The sequence below is a fragment of the Camarhynchus parvulus genome, chromosome 1A (assembly GCF_901933205.1).
Source record: "Camarhynchus parvulus chromosome 1A, STF_HiC, whole genome shotgun sequence".
NCBI lineage: Eukaryota > Metazoa > Chordata > Aves > Passeriformes > Thraupidae > Camarhynchus > Camarhynchus parvulus.
This window is the reverse complement of record NC_044586.1, coordinates 69744892-69770158: the sequence shown is the minus strand read 5'-3', so window position 1 is coordinate 69770158 and position 25267 is coordinate 69744892. Positions and strand designations below refer to the sequence as shown.

Sequence of the window (25267 nt, the reverse complement as noted above, 5' to 3'; positions counted from 1 at the left end):
AGAACCTTGGGAAGAGAGGTGGGAGAACTTTGGGAAGAGAGGTGGGAGAACTTTGGGAAGAGAGGTGGGAGAATTTGGGGAAGAGAGGTGGGAGAACTTTGGGTAGGGGAGGTGGGAGAACTTTGGGAAGAGGGTGGGAGAACCTTGGGGAAGAGAGGTGGGAGAATTTTGGAGAAGAGAGGTGGGAGAACCTTGGAAAGAGAGGCGGGAGAATTTTGGAGAAGAGAGGTGGGAGAACGTTGGAAAGAGAGGTGGGAGAACTTTTGCGAGAAGAGTTGGGAGGACATTTGGGGCAAGAGAGGTGGGAGAACTTTGGGGAAGAGAGGTGGGAGAGCTTAGGGGAAGAAAAGTGGGAAAACTTTTGGGAAGAGAGATGAGAGAACTTTGGGGAAGACAGGTGGGAGAGTGTTTGGAAAGAGAGGTGGTAGAAGGCCATGGAGATGAGCCCATGTGGGAACCAGGAATCAGTGCTCAATGCCATCACCTCTGCTGTGGTGTTGAAGTAGAGGTCGATGAGAATTAAGAATTCATCCCAGGTAAATCCAGCTTGTGAGGAGAAGGAGAGATCCCAGCTGGGATGGAAGGAGCTGGGATCCATGGACACCCTTGGTGGGCCACCCACCCCCTTCCCTGTGGGTGCTGGGGATTTCGGGAATGTTTCACCCCGTTCCTGACCTGCCCTGCTCCCTGCAGCTGCCTCCTACACGGACAGCTCCGACGACGAGACCTCGCCAAGGGACAAGCAGCAGAAGAACTCCAAGGGCAGCAGCGACTTCTGCGTCAAGAACATCAAACAGGCCGAGTTCGGGCGCCGCGAGATCGAGATCGCCGAGCAGGGTAAGGGCTCCCTCCTCTGCTCCTCGGGGCTCCTCCTGCCCCCACATTGCTGGGATGGGAAAGCTCCTGTGGGGTTTGGGGCATTGGGAAAGCTTCTGTGGGGTTTGGGGCATTGGGAAAGCTTCTGTGGGATTTTGTGGGTTGGGAAAGTTTTTCTGGGATTTTGGGTGTTGGGAAAGCTTCTGTGAGGTTTTGGGGGATGGGAAGGCTTCTGTGGGATTTTAGGGGGTGGGAAAGCCTCTATGGGATTTGGGGAGTTGGGAAAGCTCCTATGGGATTTTGGGGGAATGGGAAAGCTTCTGTGGGGTTTGGGGGGTTGGGGAAGCTTCTGTGGGGTTTTGGGGGATGGGAAAGCTTCTGTGGGATTTTGGGGGATGGGAAAGCTTCTGTGGGGTTTTGGGGGTTGGGAAAGCTTCCGAGGGATTTTGGGCATTGGGAAAGCTTCTGTGGAATTTTGTAGGTTGGGAAAGTTTCTCTGGGATTTTGGGGGTTGTGAGAGCTTCTGTGGGGTTTTGGGGGGTGGGAAAGCTTCTGTGGGGTTTTGGGCATTGGGAAAACTTCTGTGGGGTTTTGGGAGTTAGGAAAGCTCCTATGGGGTTTTGGGGGAATGGGAAAGCTTCTGTGTCGTTTTGATCATTGGGAAAGCTTCTGTGGGGTTTTGGGCATTGGAGAAAGCTTCTGTGGGGTTTTATGGGATCGGAAAGGAGTTATACAGTTTTGCTGTGTAGTTCCAACCATTAAAAGACCATTCTATGGTCAAAGTTATTTTGTTAAATCAGTAGAAAATATTAAATCTATCCCATAAACATCACAGTTTTGTTTAGCTTGATTACCTCAAAAAAAAAAAAAAAAAAGCAAAGGCCAGGCAGGGTTTGGATATTGGAGAGGTGGAACAAATCAGCAAATCCCAAATCCCCAGCCCAAAGCTGATTTTCCTGCAGCCTCAGCTGGTAGGCAAAAATTTGAATAAAATAGGGAAAAATCGAGAGGCATTTGGGGTCGTTTTGATGGATTTGGGGTTTTCTCTCGAGGCTTTGGCTGTTTTGAAGCTGCCAGAGCCATGTAAATTCATGGGAGCACCAGGCAGGTGTTCTTGACCCCATTCCTGTTGGGATGGGGAAGCCTCTTTGGGATTTTGGGGATGGAAAAGGGTTAGGAGTACCCTGCAACCAAACTCGTTCTTTTGAATCAGTAGAAAAGATGAAATCCATCCCATAAACATCACAATTTTGGTTTAGCTTGTTTACCTCCAAAACATAAAAAAAAGCAAAGACCAGGCAGGGTTTAGGTGTTGGATGTTGGAGAGATGGAGCAGCAAATCCCAAATCCTGAGCCCAAAGCAGATTTTCCTGCAGCCTCACCTGGAGGCAAAAATTTGAACGTAACAGGGAAAACTCCAGAGGGATTTGGGGATTTTGATGCATTTGGGATTTGGGGATTTTGATGTATTTGGGATTTGGGGATCTTGATGTATTTGGGATTTGGGGGTTTTGATGTATTTGCTGTGGAGGCTTTGGCTGTTTTGAAGCTGTGTGAGTTTATGGGAACACCGGGCAGGGGTGGCTGTTCCTCCTGAGCTGTTCCCATCCCATCCCCGTTTTCCTTTTCCCATTTCCCCCGCAGAGATGCCGGCGCTGATGGCTCTGAGGAAGAGAGCTCAGGGGGAGAAGCCCCTGGCTGGGGCCAAGATCGTGGGCTGCACTCACATCACAGCACAGACGGCGGTGAGAGCCCCAAACCCACACAGGGCATTCCCACTGCTCATCCCCTAAACTGACCCCAAACGGGGCATTCCCACTGCTCATCCCCTAAACTGACCCTAAACGGGGGATTCCCACTGCTCATCCCCTAAACTGACCCTAAATGGGGCATTCCCACTGCTCATCCCCTAAACTGACCCCAAACAGGGCATTCCCACTGCTGACCCCAAACAGGGCATTCCCACTGCTGACCCCCTAAACTGACCCTAAATGGGGTATTCCCACTGCTCATCCCCTAAACTGACCCCAAACAGGCCATTCCCACTGCTCATCCCCTAAACTGACCCTAAATGGGGCATTCCTACTCCTCATCCCCTAAACTGACCCCAAATGGGGCATTCCCACTGCTGACCCCCTAAACTGACCCTAAACGGGGCATTCCACTGCTCATCCCCTAAACTGACCCTAAATGGGGCATTCCCACTGCTGACCCCCTAAACTGACCCCAAACAGGGCATTCCCACTGCTCATCCCCTAAACTGACCCTAAATGGGGCATTCCCACTGCTCATCCCCTAAACTGACCCCAAATGGGGCATTCCCACTGCTCATCCCCTAAACTGACCCCAAACGGGGCATTCCCACTGGTGTTTTTGCAGACAAACCCCAATGTTACTGATTCCCCATGGTGTTTTTGCAGACAAACCCCGATGTTACTGATTCCCGCGGTGTTTTTGCAGACAAACCCCGATGTTACTGATTCCCGCGGTGTTTTTGCAGACAAACCCCGATGTTGCTGATTCCCGCGGTGTTTTTGCAGACAAACCCCAATGTTACTGATTCCCATGGTGTTTTTGCAGACGAACCCCGATGTTGCTGATTCCCGCGGTGTTTTTGCAGACGAACCCCGATGTTACTGATTCCCGCGGTGTTTTTGCAGACGAACCCCGATTTTTGCTGATTCCCGGTGTTTTTTGCAGACGAACCCCGATTTTGCTGATTCCCGCGGTGTTTTTGCAGACGAACCCCAATGTTACTGATTCCCGCGGTGTTTTTGCAGACAAACCCCGATGTTACTGATTCCCGTGGTGTTTTTGCAGACGAACCCCGATGTTTGCTGATTCCCGCGGTGTTTTTGCAGACAAACCCCGATGTTACTGATTCCCGCGGTGTTTTTGCAGACGAACCCCGATGTTACTGATTCCCGCGGTGTTTTTGCAGACAAACCCCGATGTTGCTGATTCCCGTGGTGTTTTTGCAGACAAACCCCGATGTTGCTGATTCCCGCGGTGTTTTTGCAGACGAACCCCGATTTTGCTGATTCCCGTGTGTTTGCGTGCAGGTGCTGATGGAGATGCTGGGAGCGCTGGGGGCTCAGTGCCGCTGGGCCGCCTGCAACATCTACTCCACCCTCAACGAGGTGGCGGCCGCCCTGGCCGAGAGCGGTACGGACTGCTCCTGCCTTCAGGGGAATTCCTGCTGGGATTTACAGGGAATTCCTGCTGGGATTTATGGGGAATTCCTACTGGGATTTATAGGGAATTCCTACTGGGATTTATGGGGAATTTCTACTGGGATTTATGGGGAATTCCTCCTGCGTTTTATAGGTAATTTCTACTGGATTTTATAGGGAATTCCTCCTGTATTCTGTAAGGAATTCCTCCTGGATTTTGTAAGGAATTCCTTCTTCATTTTATAGGGAATTCCTCCTGGGATTTATAGGGAATTCCTCCTGCATTTACAGGGAATTCCTCCTGGGATTTACAGGGAATTCCTCCTGGGATTTATAGGGAATTCCTCCTGGGATTTATAGGGAATTTCTCCTGGGTTTTATAGGGAATTCCTTCTTCATCTTACAGGGAATTCCTCCTGGGATTTATAGGGAATTTCTCCTGGGTTTTATAGGGAATCCCCTCCTGGGATTTATTTTGAGTTTTATAGGGAATTCCTCCTGGACTTTATAGGGAATTTCTACTGGATTTTATAGGGAATTCCTCCTGTATTCTGTAAGGAATTCCTCCTGGATTTTGTAAGGAATTCCTTCTTCATTTTATAGGGAATTCCTCCTGGGATTTACAGGGAATTCCTCCTGGGATTTATAGGGAATTCCTCCTGGGATTTATAGGGAATTTCTACTGGATTCTGTAGGGAATTCCTTCTTCATCTTACAGGGAATTCCTCCTGGGATTTATAGGGAATTTCTCCTGGGTTTTATAGGGAATCCCTCCTGGGATTTATTTTGAGTTTTATAGGAATTCCTCCTGGACTTTATAGGGAATTTCTACTGGATTTTATAGGGAATTCCTCCTGTATTCTGTAAGGAATTCCTCCTGGATTTTGTAAGGAATTCCTTCTTCATTTTATAGGGAATTCCTCCTGGGATTTACAGGGAATTCCTCCTGGGATTTACAGGGAATTTCTACTATGATTTATGGGGAATTCCTCCTGGGATTTATAGGGAATTCCTCCTGCATTTATAGGGAATTCCTCCTGGGATTTATAGGGAATTCCTTCCGGGATTTATAGGGAATTCCTTCCGGGATTTATAGGGAATTTCTACTGGGTTTTATGGGGAATTCCTCCTGGGTTTAATAGGGAATTTCTCCTGGGTTTTATAGGGAATTCCTACTGGGCTTTATAGGGAATTCCTACTGGATTTTACAGGGAATTCCTCCTGTATTCTGTAGGGAATTCCTCCTGGATTTTGTAAGGAATTCCTGCTGCATTTTATAGGGAATTCCTCTTGGGATTTATAGGGAATTCCTCTTGGATTTTATAGGGAATTCCTCCTAGGATTTTTAGGGAATTCCTCCTGGGTTTTGTAGAGAATTTATCCTGCATTTACAAGGAATTCCTCCTGGGTTTTATGGGGAATTTTTCCTGGGATTTATAGGGAATTCCTCCTGGGTTTTATAGGGAATAGGTCCTGGATTTTATACAGAATTCCTCCTGCATTTTATGGGGAATTCCTCCTGCGTTTTATAGGGAATTCCTCCTGGATTTTGTAGGGAATTCCTCCTGGAATTTACAGTGAATTCCTCCTGGGATTTATAGGGAATTCCTGCATTTACAGGGAATTCCTCCTGGGTTTTGTAGAGAATTTGTCCTGCATTTATAGGGAATTCCTTCTGCATTTATAGGGAATTTCGCCTGCGTTTTAAAGGGAATTCCTCCCGGGTTTTATAGAGAATTTTTCCTGCATTTATAGGGAATTCCTCCCGGAATTTATAGGGAATTCCTGCATTTACAAGGAATTCCTCCTGGGTTTTATGGGGAATTTCTCCTGGGTTTTATAGGGAATTCCTCCTGGGATTTATAGGGAATTCTTCCCGAGTTTTATAGGGAATTTCTACTGGACTTTATAGGGAATTTCTACTGGATTTTATAGATAATTCTTCCTGCATTTTATAGGGAATTTCTACTGGGTTTTATAGGGAATTCCTCCTGGGATTTATATGGAATTTCTACTGGGATTTATAGGGAATTCTACCTGCATTTATAGGAAATTCCTCCTGCATTTTATGGGGAATTACTCCTGGGTTTTATAGGGAATTCCTCCCGAGTTTTATAGGGAATTTCTACTGCACTTCATAGGGAATTCCTGCATTTCATGGGGAATTCATCCTGCATTTTATAAGGTATTCCTGCTGCATTTTCTAGGGAATTTTTGATGCCCTGTTGTTTTTAGCTCACTTATCGCCCCTTGGAGGCTTTTTTCCCTGCATTCTCTTCAGTTTAGGATAAACCTGCAGCACAAAATCACCCCTTCCCAAAGCTCTGGAACTCTTGGAATAGTTGGGGTTTTTTCCTAGACTTATCCAGGTAAAATCTTTGGTCTTGCCCAGGTCAAATCCTTGGTAAGAATGTCATTTATAAGCTGAAGCTGGAAGTTGTTTTGCTCCGAGAAATGAAACTAAATTGAGTTTCAGTTCTATAATTGGGGCATAACTCAGGTGAAAGAGAGAATTTGGGGGGAATGTGATTCATGGAGCAGAAACTGAGCGTGTGGGGGTTACCTGGGAAATCCTGGGTGTGTCCAGGGCTTTACCTGGCTAAATCCAATGGTTTTCCCTAAAACCAGGATTTTACCTGGGTAAGCCAAGGGTTTTACCTGGGTACATCCAGGGATTTTACATAGAAAAAGACCGAGGGTTTTACCTGGATAAATCCAGGGATTTTACCTGGGTAAGGCCAAGGGTTTTACCTGGGTAAGATCAGGGATTTTACTCAGGTAAATCCAAGGGTTTTACCTGGGTAAGATCAGGGATTTTACCTGGGTAATGACAGGAATTCTACCTGGGCAAAACCAGGGATTTGACATGGAAAAGACCAAGAGTTTCACCTGGATAAGACCAGGGGTTTTACCTGGATAAATCCAAGGGTTTTAACTGGGTAATGCCAAGGATTTTATCTGGATAAATCCAGGGATTTTACCTGGGTTAGGCCAGGGATTTTACCTGAGTAAATTCAAGGGTTTTACCTGGGAAAGGCCATGGATTTTACCTGGATAAGATCAAAGAATTTACCTGGGTAATGCCAAGGATTTTTCCTGAGTGAGTGAGGAGGCCAAGGACTTTCCCTGGGTAAGACCAGGGATTTAACCCGAGTAAATCCAGGCCAGGGATTTTACCTGAGTGAGGTCTAGGATTTTACCTGAGTAAATTCAGGGGTTTTACCTGGGTGAAGCCAAGGATTTCACCTGAATAAATCCAGAGATTTCGCCTGAATAAATCCCGGGATTTTACCTGGGCAGGTCCAGGGATTTTACCTGAGTCATATCAAGGATTTTACCTGGGTGAGTCCAATGGTTTTACCTGGATAATTCCAGGGGTTTTACCTGGATAAATCCAAGGGTTCTCCCTGGGTAATGCCAAGGATTTTATCTGGATAAATCCAGGGATTTTACCTGGGTAAGGCCAGGGATTTTACCTGGATAAGTCCAGGGGTTTTACCTGGATAATTCCAGGGGTTTTACCTAGATAAGACCAAGGATTTTACCTGGATAAGACCTGGGATTTTACCTGAGTGAGGCCAAGGATTTTACCTGGGCAAGTCCAGGGGTTTTACCTGGATAAATCCAGGGATTTTACCTACATAATTCCAGGGGTTTTACCTGAGTAAGCCCAAAGATTTTACCTGGTTAAAGTCAGGGAATTCACCTGCCTGAAGCCACAGGTTTGACCCCGCGCTCTGGGACACGCAGAAGAAGCCAAACCCACCGTGGGTCTTGCTGGCTGAAGCTGAGTAATAATTGAATCTATTAAATTAACGCACTAATTAATAAATCAGTGTCCAGGAGCTGATTCCCACGGGATTTTCCTGCCTTAACCCCCTGTCCCTCCCTGGCCAGGGTTCCCAGTGTTTGCCTGGAAGGGCGAATCCGAGGACGATTTCTGGTGGTGCATCGACCGCTGCGTCAACGTCGAGGGCTGGCAGCCCAACATGGTGAGTTGGGAAACACCTGGAACACTCCCACCTGGAAAAATCCCGCCTGGAGAGGCAAGGGAAAGGCAGCTGAAATCTCCTGGATCTCACCAAGCGAGGTTTGGTTTCAGTGCTTCCAAAAGAAGCTGCGTTAATGCAGTTTTTTGGGGTGTTTCGTTTGATTTCAGAGCATCTCGCTGCAGTTTAAGCTGCTAAAAATGGCTCCAAATCAGTATTTTTTGAGAAGAGTTTTTCACCCTTTTCACCCTTAAATTCTCACCTTTGGCTGAGGTGATTTTTAGGAACAAAGCCCAGATTTTTCCGTGATTTCCACACTTTAAACCACACAAACCTCAGGTACCCAACTCCCTTTTTATCCTGCCCTCGTTTCCAGGGAAAACAGAGAACCTGGAATTGGGTGAGCAGAATAATTTTCAGCTGTCAGATGTGCTGCTTTCATCACATTTCCCCAAGGATTTTAAGCCCTGGTGCTCCTGATCTAAATATGGGAAGTGATCAAAGGTGGAAATGTGGATCTGAGTTGGGTTTTTGCCAATATTGGCTCGTTTGAGGTGGGATTTTTGTCCCTTCCAGTCGCTGTCACCTTTAAAAAGAACCAGGAGTGTCAAAAAAATCCACCCCCGAGGTATCAGACTGAGTCTAGACCTGAGAGCAGCTTTGTTCTGCTCTTTGAGGAATCATTTCCCATCCAAAATGGCACTTTTGGAGCAAGTCAGAGTCCCAGAAATTGTGGATTTTGCTTTCCCAGGATCTCTTCATTCTGGGACTGATTTCAGACCTGCTCCCGGAGCATGGAAATGATGGAGGGAGCACCAGGATCTTGGATCTGTTCCCAGAGATCTTGCTGGATTTTGGAGATCTGTGGTTTTAGAGATAAGAAATTATTTAAAATGGTTTTAGAGATAAGAAACAGGACGCTGGGTGAGGAGCAGGGTGTGAGAAGGATCTTGAAGTCATGGAATTATGGAATGGTTTGGGTTCCACAGGGACCCACCATCCCAGGCTGCTCCAGGCCCCATCCAGCCTGGCCCTGGACATTCCAGGGGTCCATGGGCAGCCCCAGCTGCTCTGGGAATTCTGTGCCTCCCTCAATTTTCCCATCATTGCTCCCTGGTCCTTGGACATGGGGCCAGTTCATTCTGGGATCCTTCATGGGGGGCTCTGGGAATTCTGACCCTCAGGGGAAGGCTCCCTCTGGACAGGAATAGTTCAGAAAAGGGATTTCTTTCTGAAAAATACAGAATCTGCCAGGTTTCCTTCATGGAAAAACCTCTCTGGGGATTTTCTGCTGGAGAAAACTTTGGATGGAAGGGCTGAGGGAGGGAGTTGGTGACTTGGAGAGAAGCTCCAGGGCTGCCAAGGCTGCTTTTCTCCAGGAAAAATTATTCCCTGGAGACTCCTGGGGACATGGAGCTGGGGATGGAGTCCCTGGGGACACGGAGCTGGGGATGGATTCCCTGGAGACTCCTGGGGACAAGGAGCCGGGGATGGATTCCCTGGAGACTCCATGGATTCCCTGGGGACTCCTGGGGACACGGAGCTGGGGATGGAGCCCCTCGAGACTCCTGGGGACACGGATCCAGGGATGGATTCCCTGGGGACACGGAGCTGGGGATGGATTCCCTGGAGACTCCTGGGGACAAGGAGCCGGGGATGGATTCCCTGAGACTCCATGGATTCCCCTGGGGACTCCTGGGGACACGGAGCTGGGGATGGAGCCCCTCGAGACTCCTGGGGACACGGATCCAGGGATGGATTCCCTGGGGACACGGAGCTGGGGATGGATTCCCTGGAGACTCCTGGGGACAAGGAGCCGGGGATGGATTCCCTGGAGACTCCATGGATTCCCTGGGGACTCCTGGGGACACGGAGCTGGGGATGGATTCCCTGGGGACACGGAGCTGGGGATGGAGTCCCTGGAGGACACCCTGTGCTCCCAGGAGCTCTGGAGGAGCAGCTGCTCCCCGGCGCTCACCGCAGCGGAAATTCCGGCAGTTCTGGAAAAGGTGGGGACAGAACGTTCCCAAGGAGCTCTCTGTCCCTGGGTGGCAGCGTGGTGGCCCCACAAAGCCACCAGCAGAGCTGGGCAGTGTCCCCTCTGTGCCAGGAGAGGGAGAGCTCCTTTCTCCTGGGAAGGCTCCGTAGGGTCCCTGCCGAGCTCCAGCTGCAGCACACGGGCAGGGACGGGGATGCTTCCACCCAGGGCTGGGATTCTGGGACACCCAGAATTCCCCAAATCCCTGCAAGCCACGTCCTTCAACTCCTGGCTGCTGTGGGATGGGGAAAATCTGGGAGGTGCCTCAGGGCAGGGCCCCTTTCCTGGCCCCAGAACAGAGCTGTGAGTGCAGGGATTCCCTGAACCCTCCCCGGCATCCCTGGGGAACGGATCGAGCAGCCTCTGGCCACAGGATGATGAGTGATGGTTGATGATGATGATGATGAAGTGAGAAATCTTGGAGGAGGAGATGGAGGGTGAGGAGGGCAATGATGCAGTGAGAAGTCTTTGACATCAGTGCATGGAATGTGCAAGGATGGTGATGATGATGAGGACGATGATGATGCAGTCAGAATTCCTTGCATTGGAATAGGGAACATGCAAAGAAGAGGATGAAGATGATGGTGATGGTGATGATGAAGTGAGGAGGATGAAGAAGATGATGATGGTGATGATGAAGTGAGAAGTCTTTGATCTCAGTGTATAGAATATGGAAGAAGGAGGAGTAGTAGGGAGTAGTAGTAGGAGTAGGAGTAGGAGTAGGAGGAGAAGGAGGAGGAGGAGAAGAAGAAGGGGAGGAGGAGGAGGATGCAGTGAGAAGTCTTTAACTTTGGTGTAGGAAGTGTTCAAAGAGTGAGATGAGGATGATGATGATGATGATAATGATGATGATGCAGTGAAAAGTCTTTGACTTCAGTGTGTGGAATATGCAAAGATGAGGTTGAAGATCCTGGTGATGATGATGATGGTGACTCTGAGGCTGCTCTCACCCTGTGCAGCCCCTGGACACCTCCCTGCCCAGGGTGCCCTCTGCTCCCTGTTTTCCCTGGAGTCCAGCAGGATTCTCGCCCTTCCCACCTTGCCCAGGCCACCTGGGGGCAGGAGGATGTGGCAAACTCCACATTTGGGTTTTTTCCTTTTCTTGGACCTTTTCTTCTCCAGGGGACCCCTCTGAGCCCTGCACCTCTCCTGGGTGCCGTTCCAGGTGTTTCCACACACATCAGACTGCCCAAGCTCTTGGACCTCTCTTTTCCCTGGAATTCTGAGATTTCTGGGACGGAGTTGTTTTCCTGCCTGCCCTTCCCAAGGCAGTTTGCCAGAGTTTCCCTCTCCTCGCTCACCTGCAGTGTGTTCATTGCAGCAGTGGCTCCCTGCCTGGCTCCAGGTGACTCTGTGGCTGTTTCCATTCCAGATCCTGGATGATGGGGGAGATCTCACCCACTGGATCTACAAGAAGTACCCCAACATGTTCAAGAAGATCAAGGGCATCGTGGAGGAGAGCGTCACCGGCGTGCACAGGTTTGGGACAGAGCTCAGCCCTGAGCCCCCTCCAGCAGCACCTGGGCTCTGCTCTCCCAGGCCTGGCTTTGCATGGAAACTGCTTCACTCTGAGCTCCCACGAGGAGCAGCAGCCCCTCCTGGGCTGGGAGGAGAGGCTCTCACCTGCTGTGGAGATGGAACAGGAGGGGTGAGGAGGCAGCCAAGAGCCCAGGCCTGCCCTAAATCCGTGGGAAGAAGTGAGATTTGGGAAGAGGAACTGAGCTGTTTCTGGGGAAGGGATGAGTGAGGAGTGAAATCCCTCAGTCCCTGGCAGGAGCAGAGCTGGGGTGGGAGCAGCTCTGGGGGCTGGGAGGTGTCACAGGAGCTTTTCCATGGAATTCATCCCATCCCAGGTGCCAGGGAACAGGGAGCTGAGGAGAGCAGCACTGCTGGCTGAGTTCTTGCAGGGGGAGAGGCTTGGCTGCAGCTCTGAGCTGGATCACAGCTTGGCCAGAGGTTCAGGCAGCTCCTGGAACAGGGAAATGAAATGTGTGAAACAGGGAGATGGCTCCAGCTCTGCACCAGCGGGGTCAGGGGGAGGACTGGTGATATTTTTAGGATCTGAAATCCCAGTGTGGGAAGAATTGATTCCCAAAGGCAGGTTCTCCTTCCCGAGGGCTGGAGCAGGAACAGGATTTCCAGATTCTCTTGAAAGAGGAGCCACAGTGAGGTGTTTAAATTCATTTTTAGTGATTTTCCTGCTATGAGGAGTTGAGTCTGTGCCCAGAGCTGAGAGCAGGGGGATGCTGGAGCAGGGAAGGCTGCAGGGAGAGCTTCCAGCACATTGCAGGGCCTGCAGGGGCTCCAGGAGAGCTGCAGAGGGACTGGGGCCAAGGCCTGCAGGGACAGCACCCAGGGAATGGCTCCCACTGCCAGAGGGCAGGCATGGATGGCATCTTGGCAATGAGGAATTCCTGCCTGGGCTGGGATTGCCAGAGCAGCTGGGGCTGCCCCTGCATCCCTGGCAGTGCCCAAGGCCAGGCTGGGCACTGGGACAGTGTCCAGTGCCCCCACCATGGCCAGGCTGATCTTCAGGGCCCTTCCCATCCCAAAGCCCTGAGTGCAGGGCTGAGTTCCCTGGATAACCCCCAGCTCCGTGCCCGTGCCAGGCTGTACCAGCTCTCCAAGGCGGGGAAGCTCTGCGTGCCAGCCATGAACGTCAACGACTCGGTCACCAAGCAGAAGTTTGACAACCTCTACTGCTGCAGGGAGTCCATCCTGGATGGGTGAGGGGGATCCCAGGGGAACAGGGAGGGATCCCAGGGGAATGGGGAGGGATTCCTACAGGGAATGGGGAGGAATTCACATGGGGAATGGGGAGGAATCCCCACGGGGAATGGGGAGGAATTCCCATAAGGAATGGGGGGAAATTCCTACAGGGAACAGGGAAGAATTCCCACAGGGAATGGGGAGGAATTCCCACAGGGAACTGGAAGGAATTTCTACAAGGAACAGGAAGGAATTCCTACAGGGAAGAGGGAAGAATTCCCATGGGGGAATGGGAGAACGGGGAGGAATTCCCACAAGGAATGGGGAGGAATTCCCACAGGAATGGGGAGGAATTCCTACAGGAAACAGGGAGGAATTCCCACAGGGAATGGGGAGGATTTCCCACAGGAAATGGGGAAGAATTCCCACAGAGAAGAGGGAAGAATTCCCATGGGGGAATGGGAGAACAGGGAGGAATTCCCACAGGGCTCTGCTCTGCTGCAATTGGATCATCTCAGCTCAATTCGTGTGTCAGAGGAGAATAAAACCCTTCCCTACCTCTGGTGCACGTCAGAATTCCTGTCCTGTCCCTCTCCCCTTGGGATAAAATCTGCCTGTGTGCCGTGTGTGTCCCTCTGTCCCTGTGCCCTCTCCAGCTCCTTATTCCCTTTCTTTTCATGGAATTGGGTGTCCCTGTCCCTCCAGCCCCAAATTCCATCACGGCCAAGTGAGGCTGGGACAGGTTTTGTCCTTGTTGTGACATTTGTGACACAACCCATGAGCAATCCGTGGATTTGGGATGTGCAGCAGCCCCTTCCAAGGAACAGGGAATGGGAATAATGGGGGGGTGTGAAATATGGCAACAGGATTGCCAGAGCAGCTGGGGCTGCCCCTGCATCCCTGGAATGGCCAAGGCCAGGCTGGACACTGGGGCTGGAGCAGCCTGGGACAGTGGGAGGTGTCCCTGGGATGGGATGGGATGGGATGGGATGGGATGGGATGGGATGGGATGGGATGGGATCCATGGGATGGGATGGGATGAGATGGGATGGGATGGGATGGGATGGGATGGGATGGGATGGGATGGGATGGGATCCATGGGATGGGATGGGATGGGATGGGATGGGATGGGATGGGATGGGATGGGATGGGATGGGATCCATGGGATGGGATGGGATGGGATGGGATTTAAGGTCCTTCCCAACCCAAAAAGTCCAGGGATTCCATGCAAACCCCTTGGAGGTAAATCAGGATTTGGGTTCAGCCCGGTGCAGGAATTTCAGACGGGGTCAGGGCAGAGGAGAGCGGAGGTGCCTCAAAGCTGCTGTGGGTTTTGGCTGAATTCCCCTGGAAAAGGGAGGGAATTTCACCTTCCCTGCACTGCTAACCTATTTACTCCCGAGCTAAAAATAGCCTGGAATGTAGGACACGCTCAGGGAGGGAGCAGAAGGAAACCAGAGGAAGGGGGAGCTTCATTTGGGAAAAGCTCTGGGGTTCTGGCAAGGAGATCCCACTGCCCTGCTGCTCCTGGGGCTCTTCCTTGGGGGGCACCTGGGGTTGACAGTAAAAATTCAGATTAAAGGATTTTTCGAGAGCATTTTCAATATTTTGGAAGTGTCAAAACAAAGGGAAATTAATAAAAATCAACAAAAAAAGGGCTCCAAACCCAAATTCCATCCTCTTTGTTGGAAGAACAAAAGAACCCCCACCCTTCCCAAAGGCAAAGGGAATTTTTAGATGCTTTTGGGGTTGTCTCTTCCCCGGGAATTTCAGGGATGCAGGATCCAGCTGTGGCTCCATCCTTGGAGCAGCTCTTAGTGCTGGGCTGGAATTCTGACCTTTAATTGGGTTTTTTTTCCCCTTTTTCCTCAGCCTGAAGAGGACAACAGACATGATGTTTGGAGGGAAGCAGGTGGTGGTTTGTGGCTATGGGGAGGTAAGGGGCTCCATATTCCCAATTTTCCCCCTTTTCCCACTGGGAATTCCATGTGTAAACCCTCAGCACGGCTTCCCCCACCCTCAGGTCTTTGCTCTGCACCTGCAGGACCCCCCAGACCCCATGAGTTTGCCAAAAACTGAAAGTTTTCTTCATTTCTTTATTATTAAAGAGATGCCAAAGCTGAATTTAAAAAAAATACATTAAATATTCTGCATATCTTTAATATCTGGATATTGGCATGCCCATATATTGATACAACAGATATTTTTATAATTTGAATATTATATTTTATCTGATTTTACTGAAATCAGAGGTTCTGCAGATATTCTGGGCATTCCAGTGTGATCAGGAGAGAATTAATCTTGATTTTTCCCTTCACCCACCCTCTCTCCACATGGGAATATTCCTCTTTTCCCAGTTTTTCTCAGGACCAGTTCACACCAGTTACAGTGGGTGCTCTACTGGAATTTTTTCTAATGTCCAAGCAGCTGGAATGGGTCCGGTTTTCCTGCTGTAATCCCATTTGGGGGAACATTTTAACCTGGATTCCCTCATTAACCTTCCAAGGTTCATTACCCCTAACGTTCCCTGAGTGGAGCAAAGGCTGCAGGAGGCTCTGGAGCTTCCCCTGGCATCACTTGGGATGTTTTGGGGGAAAAGAACCCCAGGGAGCAGAACCAGCGGGGTTTGTAGTGCCCGTCTGCCCTAAGGCAGGCCTGGCTCTCAGCTTGCCCCAGCCCCAGGGGTTGGTGCCCAGCAATGGGGTTGGTGCCCAGCAGTGGGGTTGGTGCCCCAGGAGCAGGGTTGGTGCCCAGCAGTGGGGTTGGTGCCCAGCAGTGGGGTTGGTGCCCCAGCTCCAGGGGTTGGTGCCCCAGCAGTGGGGTTGGTGCCCCAGCTCCAGGGGTTGGTGCCCCAGCCCCAGGGGTTGGTGCCCAGCAATGGGGTTGGTGCCCAGCAGTGGGGTTGGTGCCCCAGCAGTGGGGTTGGTGCCCCAGGAGCAGGGTTGGTGCCCAGCAGTGGGGTTGGTGCCCCAGCTCCAGGGGTTGGTGCCCCAGCAGTGGGGTTGGTGCCCCAGCTCCAGGGGTTGGTGCCCAGCAGTGGGGTTGGTGCCCAGCAATGGGGTTGGTGCCCCAGCAGTGGGGTTGGTGCCCAGCAGTGGGGTTGGTGCCCAGCAATGGGGTTGGTGCCCCAGCAGTGGGGTTGGTGCCCCAGCAATGGGGTTGGTGCCCCAGGAGCAGGGTTGGTGCCCAGCAGTGGGGTTGGTGCCCCAGGAGCAGGGTTGGTGCCCAGCAGTGGGGTTGGTGCCCAGCAATGGGGTTGGTGCCCCAGGAGCAGGGTTGGTGCCCAGCAGTGGGGTTGGTGCCCAGCAGTGGGGTTGGTGCCCCAGCTCCAGGGGTTGGTGCCCCAGCTCCAGGGGTTGGTGCCCAGCAATGAGGTCGGTGCCCAGCAGTGGGGTTGGTGCCCAGCAATGGGGTTGGTGCCCCAGCAATGGGGTTGGTGCCCAGCAATGAGGTCGGTGCCCAGCAGTGGGGTTGGTGCCCCAGGAGCAGGGTTGGTGCCCAGCAGTGGGGTTGGTGCCCAGCAGTGGGGTTGGTGCCCCAGGAGCAGGGTTGGTGCCCAGCAGTGGGGTTGGTGCCCAGCAGTGGGGTCCCTGAGCCCGTCCCTGTTGTTGCAGGTGGGCAAGGGCTGCTGTGCTGCCCTCAAGGCCATGGGCTCCATCGTCTACGTCACCGAGATCGACCCCATCTGCGCCCTGCAGGCCTGGTAGGGCTGGAACCCTTCATCTGCCCTGAAATCCCTTCCCAAGGGATTCCTGCAGCCCAGCTCTGCCCTGGGGCCTGCCCTAAAGCTTCTCCTGGTTTATCCTGTCCCACAAATGCCCTAAAACATCTCCTGGTTTATCCCATTTGCCCTAAAGCATCTCCCACTTTATCTCACCTGTCCTAAAGCTTCTCCTGGTTTATCCCATCCCAGAAATGCCCTAAAGCTTCTCCTGGTTTATCCTGTCCCAGGAAAGGGCCCTGTCCTAAAACATCTCCTGGTTTATCCCATCCCAGAAATGCCCTAAAACATCTCCTGGTTTATCCCATCCCAGAAAAGGGTCCTGCCCTAAAGCTTCTCCTGGTTTATCCCATCTGCCCTACAGCATCTCCTGGTTTATCCCATCCCAGAAATGCCCTAAAACATCTCCTGGCTTGTCCCATCTGCCCTAAAGCTTCTCCTGATTTGTCCCATCCCATGAAACAGGCCCTGCCCTAAAACATCTCCCAGTTTATCCCATCTGCCCTAAATCTTTTCCTGGTTTATCCCATCCCTCGGCAGCCAGGAGTTTGGGGTGTGGCTTGCAGGGATTTTGAGAATGAGCAGCTCCCTGGCTCTCCCAGGGCCGTGCCCCCACCTCACCCTGGGGGTGTTTGGGGTCCTGTGACCCCCCCAACCCCTCAGCAGACACAGCAGGGTCTGGATCCTCCTTTGCATCCCCAGCTGTGGGACCCCACAAACACCCAGAGCCCCCCAAACCCTCAGCCTGCTCCTCCCCAGCTTGTGGTGCTGAGAGGACTGACGAGTTCTAATTAGCAGAGCTGATGAACTTTTGGGCTGCTCTGCGACCTTCATCCATCCTCAGCTGGGAATTTCCAGCAATCCCTTCCCTGGCCCTGCCCGAGGCAGCAGCAGCAGCAGCAGCAGCAGCAGCAGCACGGGGCCCCTCTCAGGAGGAGCTCGCAGTGGGGAAAAGCTCAGAAATTGGGACATGCAGCAGAAAAAAATGAATTTTATTTTTTTAGTAACTACAATTTTGCAGCTTGTGAGAGGCACAGGAAGGAGCTCTGGGGAGAATTGGCAACGAATCCCAAAAAAACCCAGCCTGCCCTTGTTATCCCTGAGCTCACCCTGCTGGGGAGGGCAGGGCAGGCCTGCCTGGCCTCAGCACCCTGAGCGTTCTGCAGGTGCCTAAATAAGGATTTTGGGGTGGTGAGAGGCACCCACAGCTTTGGGGTGGTTTTTAGGATGCTCTAAATCCATCCCAGCCTGGATTCTGAGCGGATCCACAGCTCCTGGGTGTTCCCTGCAGGAGGAACAGCTCTGAAAACCCCGTCAGGGTCGAGAATTGAGGTTTGCAAATGAGAACAGGACATGGCAAAGCCCCCAGATCCCTTCTCACTTCTCCTCACAAATGCCCCAGAGCCTCCAGGATGACCCCAGGAACTCCCAGTGGCTCATCAGGAGGTCGAGATTGGGATCTGGGCTCACTCTGTCCCTGTTTTCCCTCTCAGCATGGACGGCTTCCGCCTGGTGAAGCTCAACGAGGTCATCAGGCAGGTGGACATCGTCATCACCTGCACAGGTACGGGGCCAGCGGGGCGGGACAGGGGCTGCACACCCCAAAAGGGCCCCATGGGGATGCACATCCCAAAAGGGCTCCATGGGATGCACACCCCAAAAGGGCCTCATGGGGATGCACATCCCAAAAGGGCTCCCATGGGATGCACACCCCAAAAGGGCTCCATGGGATGCACACCCCAAAAGGGCCCCACGGGGCTGCACACCCCAAAAGGGCCCCATAGGGATGCACACCCCAAAAGGGATCCCATGGGGATGCACACCCCAAAAGGGATCCCATCGGATGCACACCCCAAAAGAGCCCCATGGGATGCACACCCCAAAAGGGCCCCAGCCCAGCCTGGGCCTGAGGGAAAGCCCTAAATGTGGACCAGCACAGGGGATTTATGCGGGGCTGTGGTGCTGGCAGGGAACAAGAACGTGGTGACCAGGGAACATCTGGACAGGATGAAGAACAGCTGCATTGTCTGCAACATGGGCCACTCCAACACCGAGATCGACGTGGTGAGCACGGCCAGCGGGGCTGGGGGACAGTTTTGGGGTGGGGATGGGGTTTTAGGGGCAGTGATGGTGCTTTGAGGAGACTGTTTTACAGTGGTGGTGCTTTGGGGTTACAGTGGTTTGGGGTGATGGTGTTTTGGGGTGACTGTTTTGGGGTGATGATGGTTTAGGGTGATGGTGTTTTGGGGTGACAGTATTTGGGGTAACGATATTTAGGATAATGGTATTTTGGGCTGAATCGTGTTTGGGGTGACTCTTTCAGGGTGATGGTGTTTGGGGTTACAGTGATTTAGGAGGATGGTTCTTTTAGGGTCAGAGTGCTTTGGGCTGACAGTGCTTTAGGATAATGGTGTTTTGAGGTGATGGTGCTCTGGGGCAATGGTGTTTGGGGTGGTTGTGCTTTGAGTGGCACTGTTTGGGGTAATGGTGTTTGGGGAGATAGAGTTTTGGGCTAACAGTGTTTGGACTGGTGGTATTTTGGGGAGATGGTGTTTGGGGTGACTGTTTTGGGGTGATGGTGTTTGAGACTGATGGCATTTTGGGCTGACAGTGTTTAGGGTGATGGTGTTTTGGGGTGATGGTGCTTTGGGGTTACAGTGTTTTAGGATGATGGTTCTTTGGTGCAATGGTGTTTGGGGCAACTCTTTTAGGGTCAGAGTGCTTTGGGCTGACAGTGCTTTAGGATGATGGTGTTTTGAGGTGATGGTGTTTTGGGGCAGTGGTGTTTGGGGTGGTTGTGCTTTGAGTGACACTGTTTGGGGTGGTTGTGCTTTGGGGCAACTCTTTTAGGGTCAAAGTGCTTTGGGGTGATGATGTTTTGCAGTGATGGTGTTTTGGGGCAGTGGTGTTTGGGATAATGGTGTTTTGAGTGACACTGTTTGGGGTGATGGTGCTTTGGGCTGACAGTGCTTTAGGATGATGGTGTTTTGAGGTGATGGTGCTTTGGGGCAGTGGTGTTTGGGTGCTTTGAGTGGCGCTGTTTGGGGTGATGGTGTTTTGAGGTGATGGTGTTTTGGAGCGGTGGTGTTTGGGGTGGTTGTGCTTTGAGTGACACTGTTTGGGGTGATGGTGCTTTGGGCTGACAGTGCTTTAGGATGATGATGTTTTGCAGTGATGGTGCTTTGGGGCAGTGGTGTTTGGGTGCTTTGAGTGGCGCTGTTTGGGGTGATGGTGCTTTGGGGCAGTGGTGTTTGGGTGCTTTGAGTGGCGCTGTTTGGGGTGATGGTGAATCCTCCTCACCAGCTCTTGGGCAGGCATGCTGGAGCTCTGATGTGCTGAGCTCACAGGAGCAGTTCAGGCTGTGACTCACCGAGGTGTCACTGCTCTGGGGCTGGGCTCCAAGGGGACAGTCCCCGGCACTGGCAGGGGTTGCTGCCTGTTCCCATGCCTTTGCTGAGGTCCTGGGCTCCCTGGTGCTGCTGTGACACTTCCCATTTTCCAGGCCAGCCTGCGCACGCCCGAGCTCACCTGGGAGCGGGTGAGGTCCCAGGTGGATCACGTCATCTGGCCCGATGGCAAGAGGATCGTGCTGCTGGCAGAGGTGAGAGCAGCACCTGCAGCTCAGGGTCCCTGTGCCTCGTGGGGTTTGGCTCAGGGAATACTGGAATCACAGAATGCTTTAGGTGGAAAACACCTCTGAGTCCATCCAGGCCAACCATTCCCAGCACTGCCAAAGCCACCATGTCCCCAAGTGCCACATCCACAGGGCTTTAAATCCCTTCAGGGATGGGGACTCCACCCCTGCCCTGGGCAGTTCCAGTGCCTGAGCACCCTTTCCATGAAGGAATTTCCCCTGAAATCCAATCCAAACCTGCCCTGGCCCAGCCTGAGGCCGTTCCCTCTGCTCCTGTCCCTGTGCCCTGGAGCACAGCCCAACCCCCCCGGCTGTCCCCTCCTGGCAGGGACTTGTGCAGAGCCACAGGGGCCCCCTGAGTTCCTGGGGTGAAGAAAAGCTCCCCTGGTTTAATTCATCCCACTCCAGGGTATCTCCCACTTCCTGAGGGCAGCCACACCCTGGAGCTCGGTGCAGGTGGCACAGCAGGGACACATTGCTCCAGTGGCTCCTGTCCCTCCTGTGGGGTCACAAACTGGGTTTGGTGCCCTGTTGACAGCCAGATTCTGCTTCCCAGGGCCGCCTGCTGAACCTGAGCTGCTCCACCGTGCCCACCTTCGTCCTGTCCATCACGGCCACCACCCAGGTGAGGGGAATTTGGGCTGGGCTGGGGCAGGCCCTGCTCTGAGGGACAGCAGCCCTGACCCCGGTGTCCCCTCCGCAGGCCCTGGCTCTGATAGAGCTCTACAACGCTCCCGAGGGCCGCTACAAGCAGGACGTGTACTTGCTGCCTAAAAAAATGGGTAACAATGTTCCCACTGCCTTCTGCTCCTGGGTGTTGGGCTGGGAGGTGGCCCTGGGCCAGGCTGGGCACTGTCACAGCTGGGAGGTGCCACTGGGCCAGGCTGGGTCACTGTCACAGCTGGGAGGTGACCCTGGGCCCAGCTCAGGGGCTTCCAGCAGCTCCTTCCCTCCAGCCCTGGGCTCTTGCTGCTCTCCTGTGGCACCTGTGGAGGGCAGGGGGTGCCTCCCAGTGCAGGGGGTGTCCTGTGGGGTCTGTGCCAGGGATGGGGCCTCACCCCTGCCAGCAGCTCCCCCCGCAGAGCCCTGGCCTGGGCACACTTTGGGCAGAATGGGCTTTTTGGTGGGAATTGAGGTTTTTGAGGCTGGGCCTGATTTTGGGGTGGGGTGACACCAACCCGAGGTGCCAGGCGGGTTGTGCCTCATCCGGGGCTCTCGCTGTGGCCTCCCTTGCCTGCTGTGACGAGGCCTGGCCTCCTGTGCCCTCCCCAGACGAGTACGTGGCCAGCCTGCACCTGCCCACGTTCGACGCGCACCTGACGGAGCTGACGGACGAGCAGGCCAAGTACCTGGGGCTCAACAAGAACGGACCCTTCAAACCCAACTACTACAGGTGCCCTGCAGCCCTGTCCCCTCCCAGTGCCCTCCCAGCCCTGCCCTTTCCTGATGCCCTCCGTGTGTCCTCCCAGCCCTCTGCTGCTCCTGATGTCCTCCAGCCCTGTCCCCTCCCAGTGCCGTCCCTGTCCCCTCCCAGCCCTCTGCTCCTGCCCCAGGGTGGGGGACGCCTGTGGGGGCAGAGGGGTCGGGGTTCAACCCCCCCATCCCCGGCGACAATCCGAGGTGTCTCTGCTGGGTCCCGCTGCAGGCAGCACGGAGGGGCTGGTGCACTTGGAGCCCTGACAGGAGCTCTTGGCAGCACAGGAGCCCTTTGTGCGTGGCAGCAGCTGTCACCCAGACGTGGCAGATGCCAGCGCGATGCCACCGGCTCGGTGGCAGCTTTATTTTTAAAGTTTGACGGAGGATGAGGTGGCACAGAGCGGCCTCGGCCCCGGGGCTGCTCCCTGGGCTCGGCTCCACGGCTCCTTCCTGAGCACAGGCTGGGCAGATCCCCAAAATAATAATAATTTTCAGTAGGAGCCCTGGATCGCTTCCCTTTCCACAATTTTTAGCCAGCACTGCCATGAATTTCCACTGTGAAAATGAAATGCCTTTGCACAAAAGTGGAGCTGCTTGGGAGGGTGAAGCCCAGATCCTTTTCCTGCAGGAAAAGGGATTTTCTTGGCAGGCAGAGAGCACCAGAACACTCCCAGTTTGGGGATCACTGGGTTTTCCCAGATCCTGAGCTTTTCTCCTTGCAAACTCCCGGTGCTTCCCTGTGGCTGTGGAAGAATTCCCTCTGGTTCAGTTCTCTGTGCCTGGTTTTGGTGCCTGGCATGGCCCAGCCTTGTGGGGAACAAGGTTTGTGCCTGGTTTTGGTGCCTGGCCCAGCCTTGTGGGGAACAAGGTTTGTCCTGGAGAAGTTGGGATCCATTGGGGGTCTCGGGGGAGCCACGACCCCTCCAGCTTCCCGTGGGCACCTCGGAGGCAGCGAGGACCGAGTCCCTTCCTCAGCCATTTCTGTCCTTGGTGCCTCCCCCTCCCAAAATCCACCGTGGTGGTGCCGGGGCAGCTTCTCCTCCCTTCCCCACTCACCAAAGCCCCGTTTTTCCTCCTTTTCCCAGATATTGAGTTCCTGCCGCCGCGTCCCGGAGAATCGCGAGGAACCGCAACAAGCACCCGAGTCTTTCTCAACTACTGTACAGGATGAAACCGCGCAAGCTTCCCACGCTAGAGCCGGGCTTGCTGCCATAGTCGACAGTGTGTTTTAGGTTATTTATTTATTAAATTAGAATACTGTTCATGTGGCCTCTGCCACTGGTGTTCGTCCTGCCGCGGGACTGGAGACGCTGGATTTTCTTTCCGTTCCTTTCATTTTTCTCTTTGGGTTCGTTCTTTTTCGGGGCTGGGAGGATGGGGAAGGCGAGGAGGAAGCTGCTGGAATCGAGCTGTGGAATATTCCCTTATCCCTGCTCACCCCCCGCTCGGCGGGACCCGGCCTGGGAGTCGCTTTTGGTTTCCTCCACGCCCCAGCGCTTCTCCGGCGGCGCCGGATCCCGGCAGCCGGGGAATCTCCGGCGCTTTGACACAGAGCCCAGATCCTCCTTGGCTCCAGGCCGGGAGCCGCCTCGGGAATCTGGCTGGAGAAGCCTCTCCGTGTGCCCTGGAGGCGCCCGGGGCCGTGCCCAGCCGGGAGAGCTCGCCTTAGCACTGCCCGGAGCTGTGCCCGAGGGACGGCCGCTGGCGCCGCTCCCCTGGGCACAGCCCCGCGGCGTTTTCCTGCTGCTGTCGTTCCGAGTGCCAACCTCTCTGGATCAACCAAAGTCGTGTTCCCAGCGCTGCTGGAAGGGCCTCGCCCACCGATGCTGCTGCTGCTGCTGCCGCGTCCGGCGGCTCCTGCCGCGCCAGGCAGAGCTCGCCGGCCGCCCGGCTGGGAGGACCCAGGTCCTTCTCCAGCTGAATTTCAGTCCTCATTGGAAACCTTCGGAGTTTTATTTTCTGGTCATATTTGTATGAATCTGGAATTCCCCTTTGGAATGTATGAGGCGTCTGCCGGAGTGACCCCCACGGGTTCTGTGTGAGGGGAGAGTTCAGCGTCACCAAAACCCTTTGGTCACCTCGACGTGTCAGAGCTGATGGAGAATAAATTTGCAGAGTTCCCTGTTTTATCCCAGGATGTCCCACCTGAGCACAGGACAGCGTGACCCTTAGCAAGGTGACTTCCCAAGTGTCTGAGCGGAGTCACTTCTGTCCCTCACGTGGAGAACGTGATCCTTCTGAAATGAAACTGCCCGGCCCCGTGAGCTCAGAAGCCTCTGTCCTCCCTGTTGGTTCCCGAATCTCTCATCAGCTGCAGATCCGTGTTTTGTCCTCCTGGGCTTCTTTGCCATCATGGAGAGCTTTCTGTGGCAGCTCGTTCACGCACAAGGAAGGGAAAACGGAGGAATTACGGCCTCAAGTCCTTCCCACAGCTCTCAGGAGATTTGGAGGCAGGTTGGCCACAAGTCGATCATCTCCAGAGCAAACGTTCCCATGTGCCAGCTTATTCCGAGTTTCTCTTTGAAATCTCTCAAAATCAGGAAGGAAAACCTTGAGAAGAGCTTGAGGAAACCTTGAAGAGACCTTGGGAAGGCGTCAGGGCTTTGCAAAGGCCTTGAGGAGACCTTCAGGCTTTGAGAAGCTTCCAGTAGACTGATGGCTAAGCACAGACTTGAAATGATCTCTGCTCGTTCATTTTACCCAGATCCTGAGATTTCTTGGGAAGAATCCCCTGAGCAATTGGAAACATCACACCCAGGTCTTTCTCCCCGGGCTGGATCCTGGTCTGTGTCAGCCCCTGCTGTTTTCTGGGAGCGTGGGAGCCGCTCCTGGCCCAGGTGAGACGTGGCCGTGGGCTCCCTGGGGCAGAGCAGCTTTGGGAAGAACAGGAATCCCATCCCAACCCAAGCACAGCCACTTGCCCCTGGAAAAGCCCCTTTTGGAAAAGCCCCTTTCATCCCGACCCCTCTCATCCCCAGAGCCGCGTCCCACCCCGTGCCTGCTCTGCACAGCCCCACATCCCTTCGTGCCCAGTTTTACCCCCTTTATCTTCCAGGTAGATAGGAAGGGAAAAAAAATTATATATATATATTAATACTGAAATCCCAACTGGCTTTTCCCACCTCGATTTTTAAAGCTCTTCTCCATGTTCTGCTTCTCCTGTAAAAGCTTTTTGGCTCGCTTGGCTTTTTTCCTAATCAACCTGGAATCATATCTTATGATCATCTCTAAATTAAACGTGTAATGGGGTTTGGTGGTTTCTTTCATTTTTTTTTTTTTTAATGTAACACATTTTTCAAAACTTAGGAAAAAGGAGATTTTAGGTAACACCAGCAAAATCGCATAAAGGAAATTAATTCTGTTCTGAACTTTAGAGATAATAATAAGACAAAACTCCTCATCAGCAGCGAGGAAACGAAAACGTCGCAACCGTAACATTTCAGAAGGATGTTTTAAATATTAATGTCTGAGTGATTGTATTAGATCAGCAATAAAGACTCTGTAATCTCAAACACAAATAAAACATTGGAAAACTCAGCCTCTCCCGAGCGTCCTTGGGGTCAGGCGGGGGCAGCCCGGGATTTTGGGGTGGGGGGACAGGGAAGGAGCACGGGTGGTGGTGGGATGGGGGGTTGTCCCCAAAGCCGGAGCCTTGAGCTCTTGCTGCTGCTTCCAGACAATCCCAGCTGCGGAAGCGGCGCCGGGGCCGCGTCCCTGGGGCTGTTTGGGCTGCTGGGCCGGTGTGTCCTTGGGAAGTCCTGCGGGAACGAT

At 53.1% G+C, this 25267-nt stretch overlaps 1 protein-coding gene across 1 annotated transcript in view; it reads left to right on the top strand.

Moving 5' to 3' along the window:
• LOC115910377 (putative adenosylhomocysteinase 3) overlaps positions 1-25033 on the top strand; it is a 67058-nt gene extending 42025 nt beyond the window's left edge. Inside the window, exons 3-17 of the mRNA XM_030960497.1 lie at positions 694-837; positions 2461-2561; positions 3879-3981; positions 7887-7981; positions 11389-11495; positions 12626-12742; positions 14598-14661; positions 16340-16428; positions 17940-18010; positions 18416-18510; positions 19949-20047; positions 20637-20705; positions 20784-20862; positions 21353-21473; positions 22582-25033. Coding sequence (XP_030816357.1) covers positions 694-837; positions 2461-2561; positions 3879-3981; positions 7887-7981; positions 11389-11495; positions 12626-12742; positions 14598-14661; positions 16340-16428; positions 17940-18010; positions 18416-18510; positions 19949-20047; positions 20637-20705; positions 20784-20862; positions 21353-21473; positions 22582-22588 — 1361 coding nt within the window. The 3' untranslated portion in view covers positions 22589-25033. The remainder of the gene's footprint in view (positions 1-693; positions 838-2460; positions 2562-3878; positions 3982-7886; positions 7982-11388; positions 11496-12625; positions 12743-14597; positions 14662-16339; positions 16429-17939; positions 18011-18415; positions 18511-19948; positions 20048-20636; positions 20706-20783; positions 20863-21352; positions 21474-22581) is intronic.
• The last annotated feature ends 234 nt before the right edge of the window (positions 25034-25267 follow it).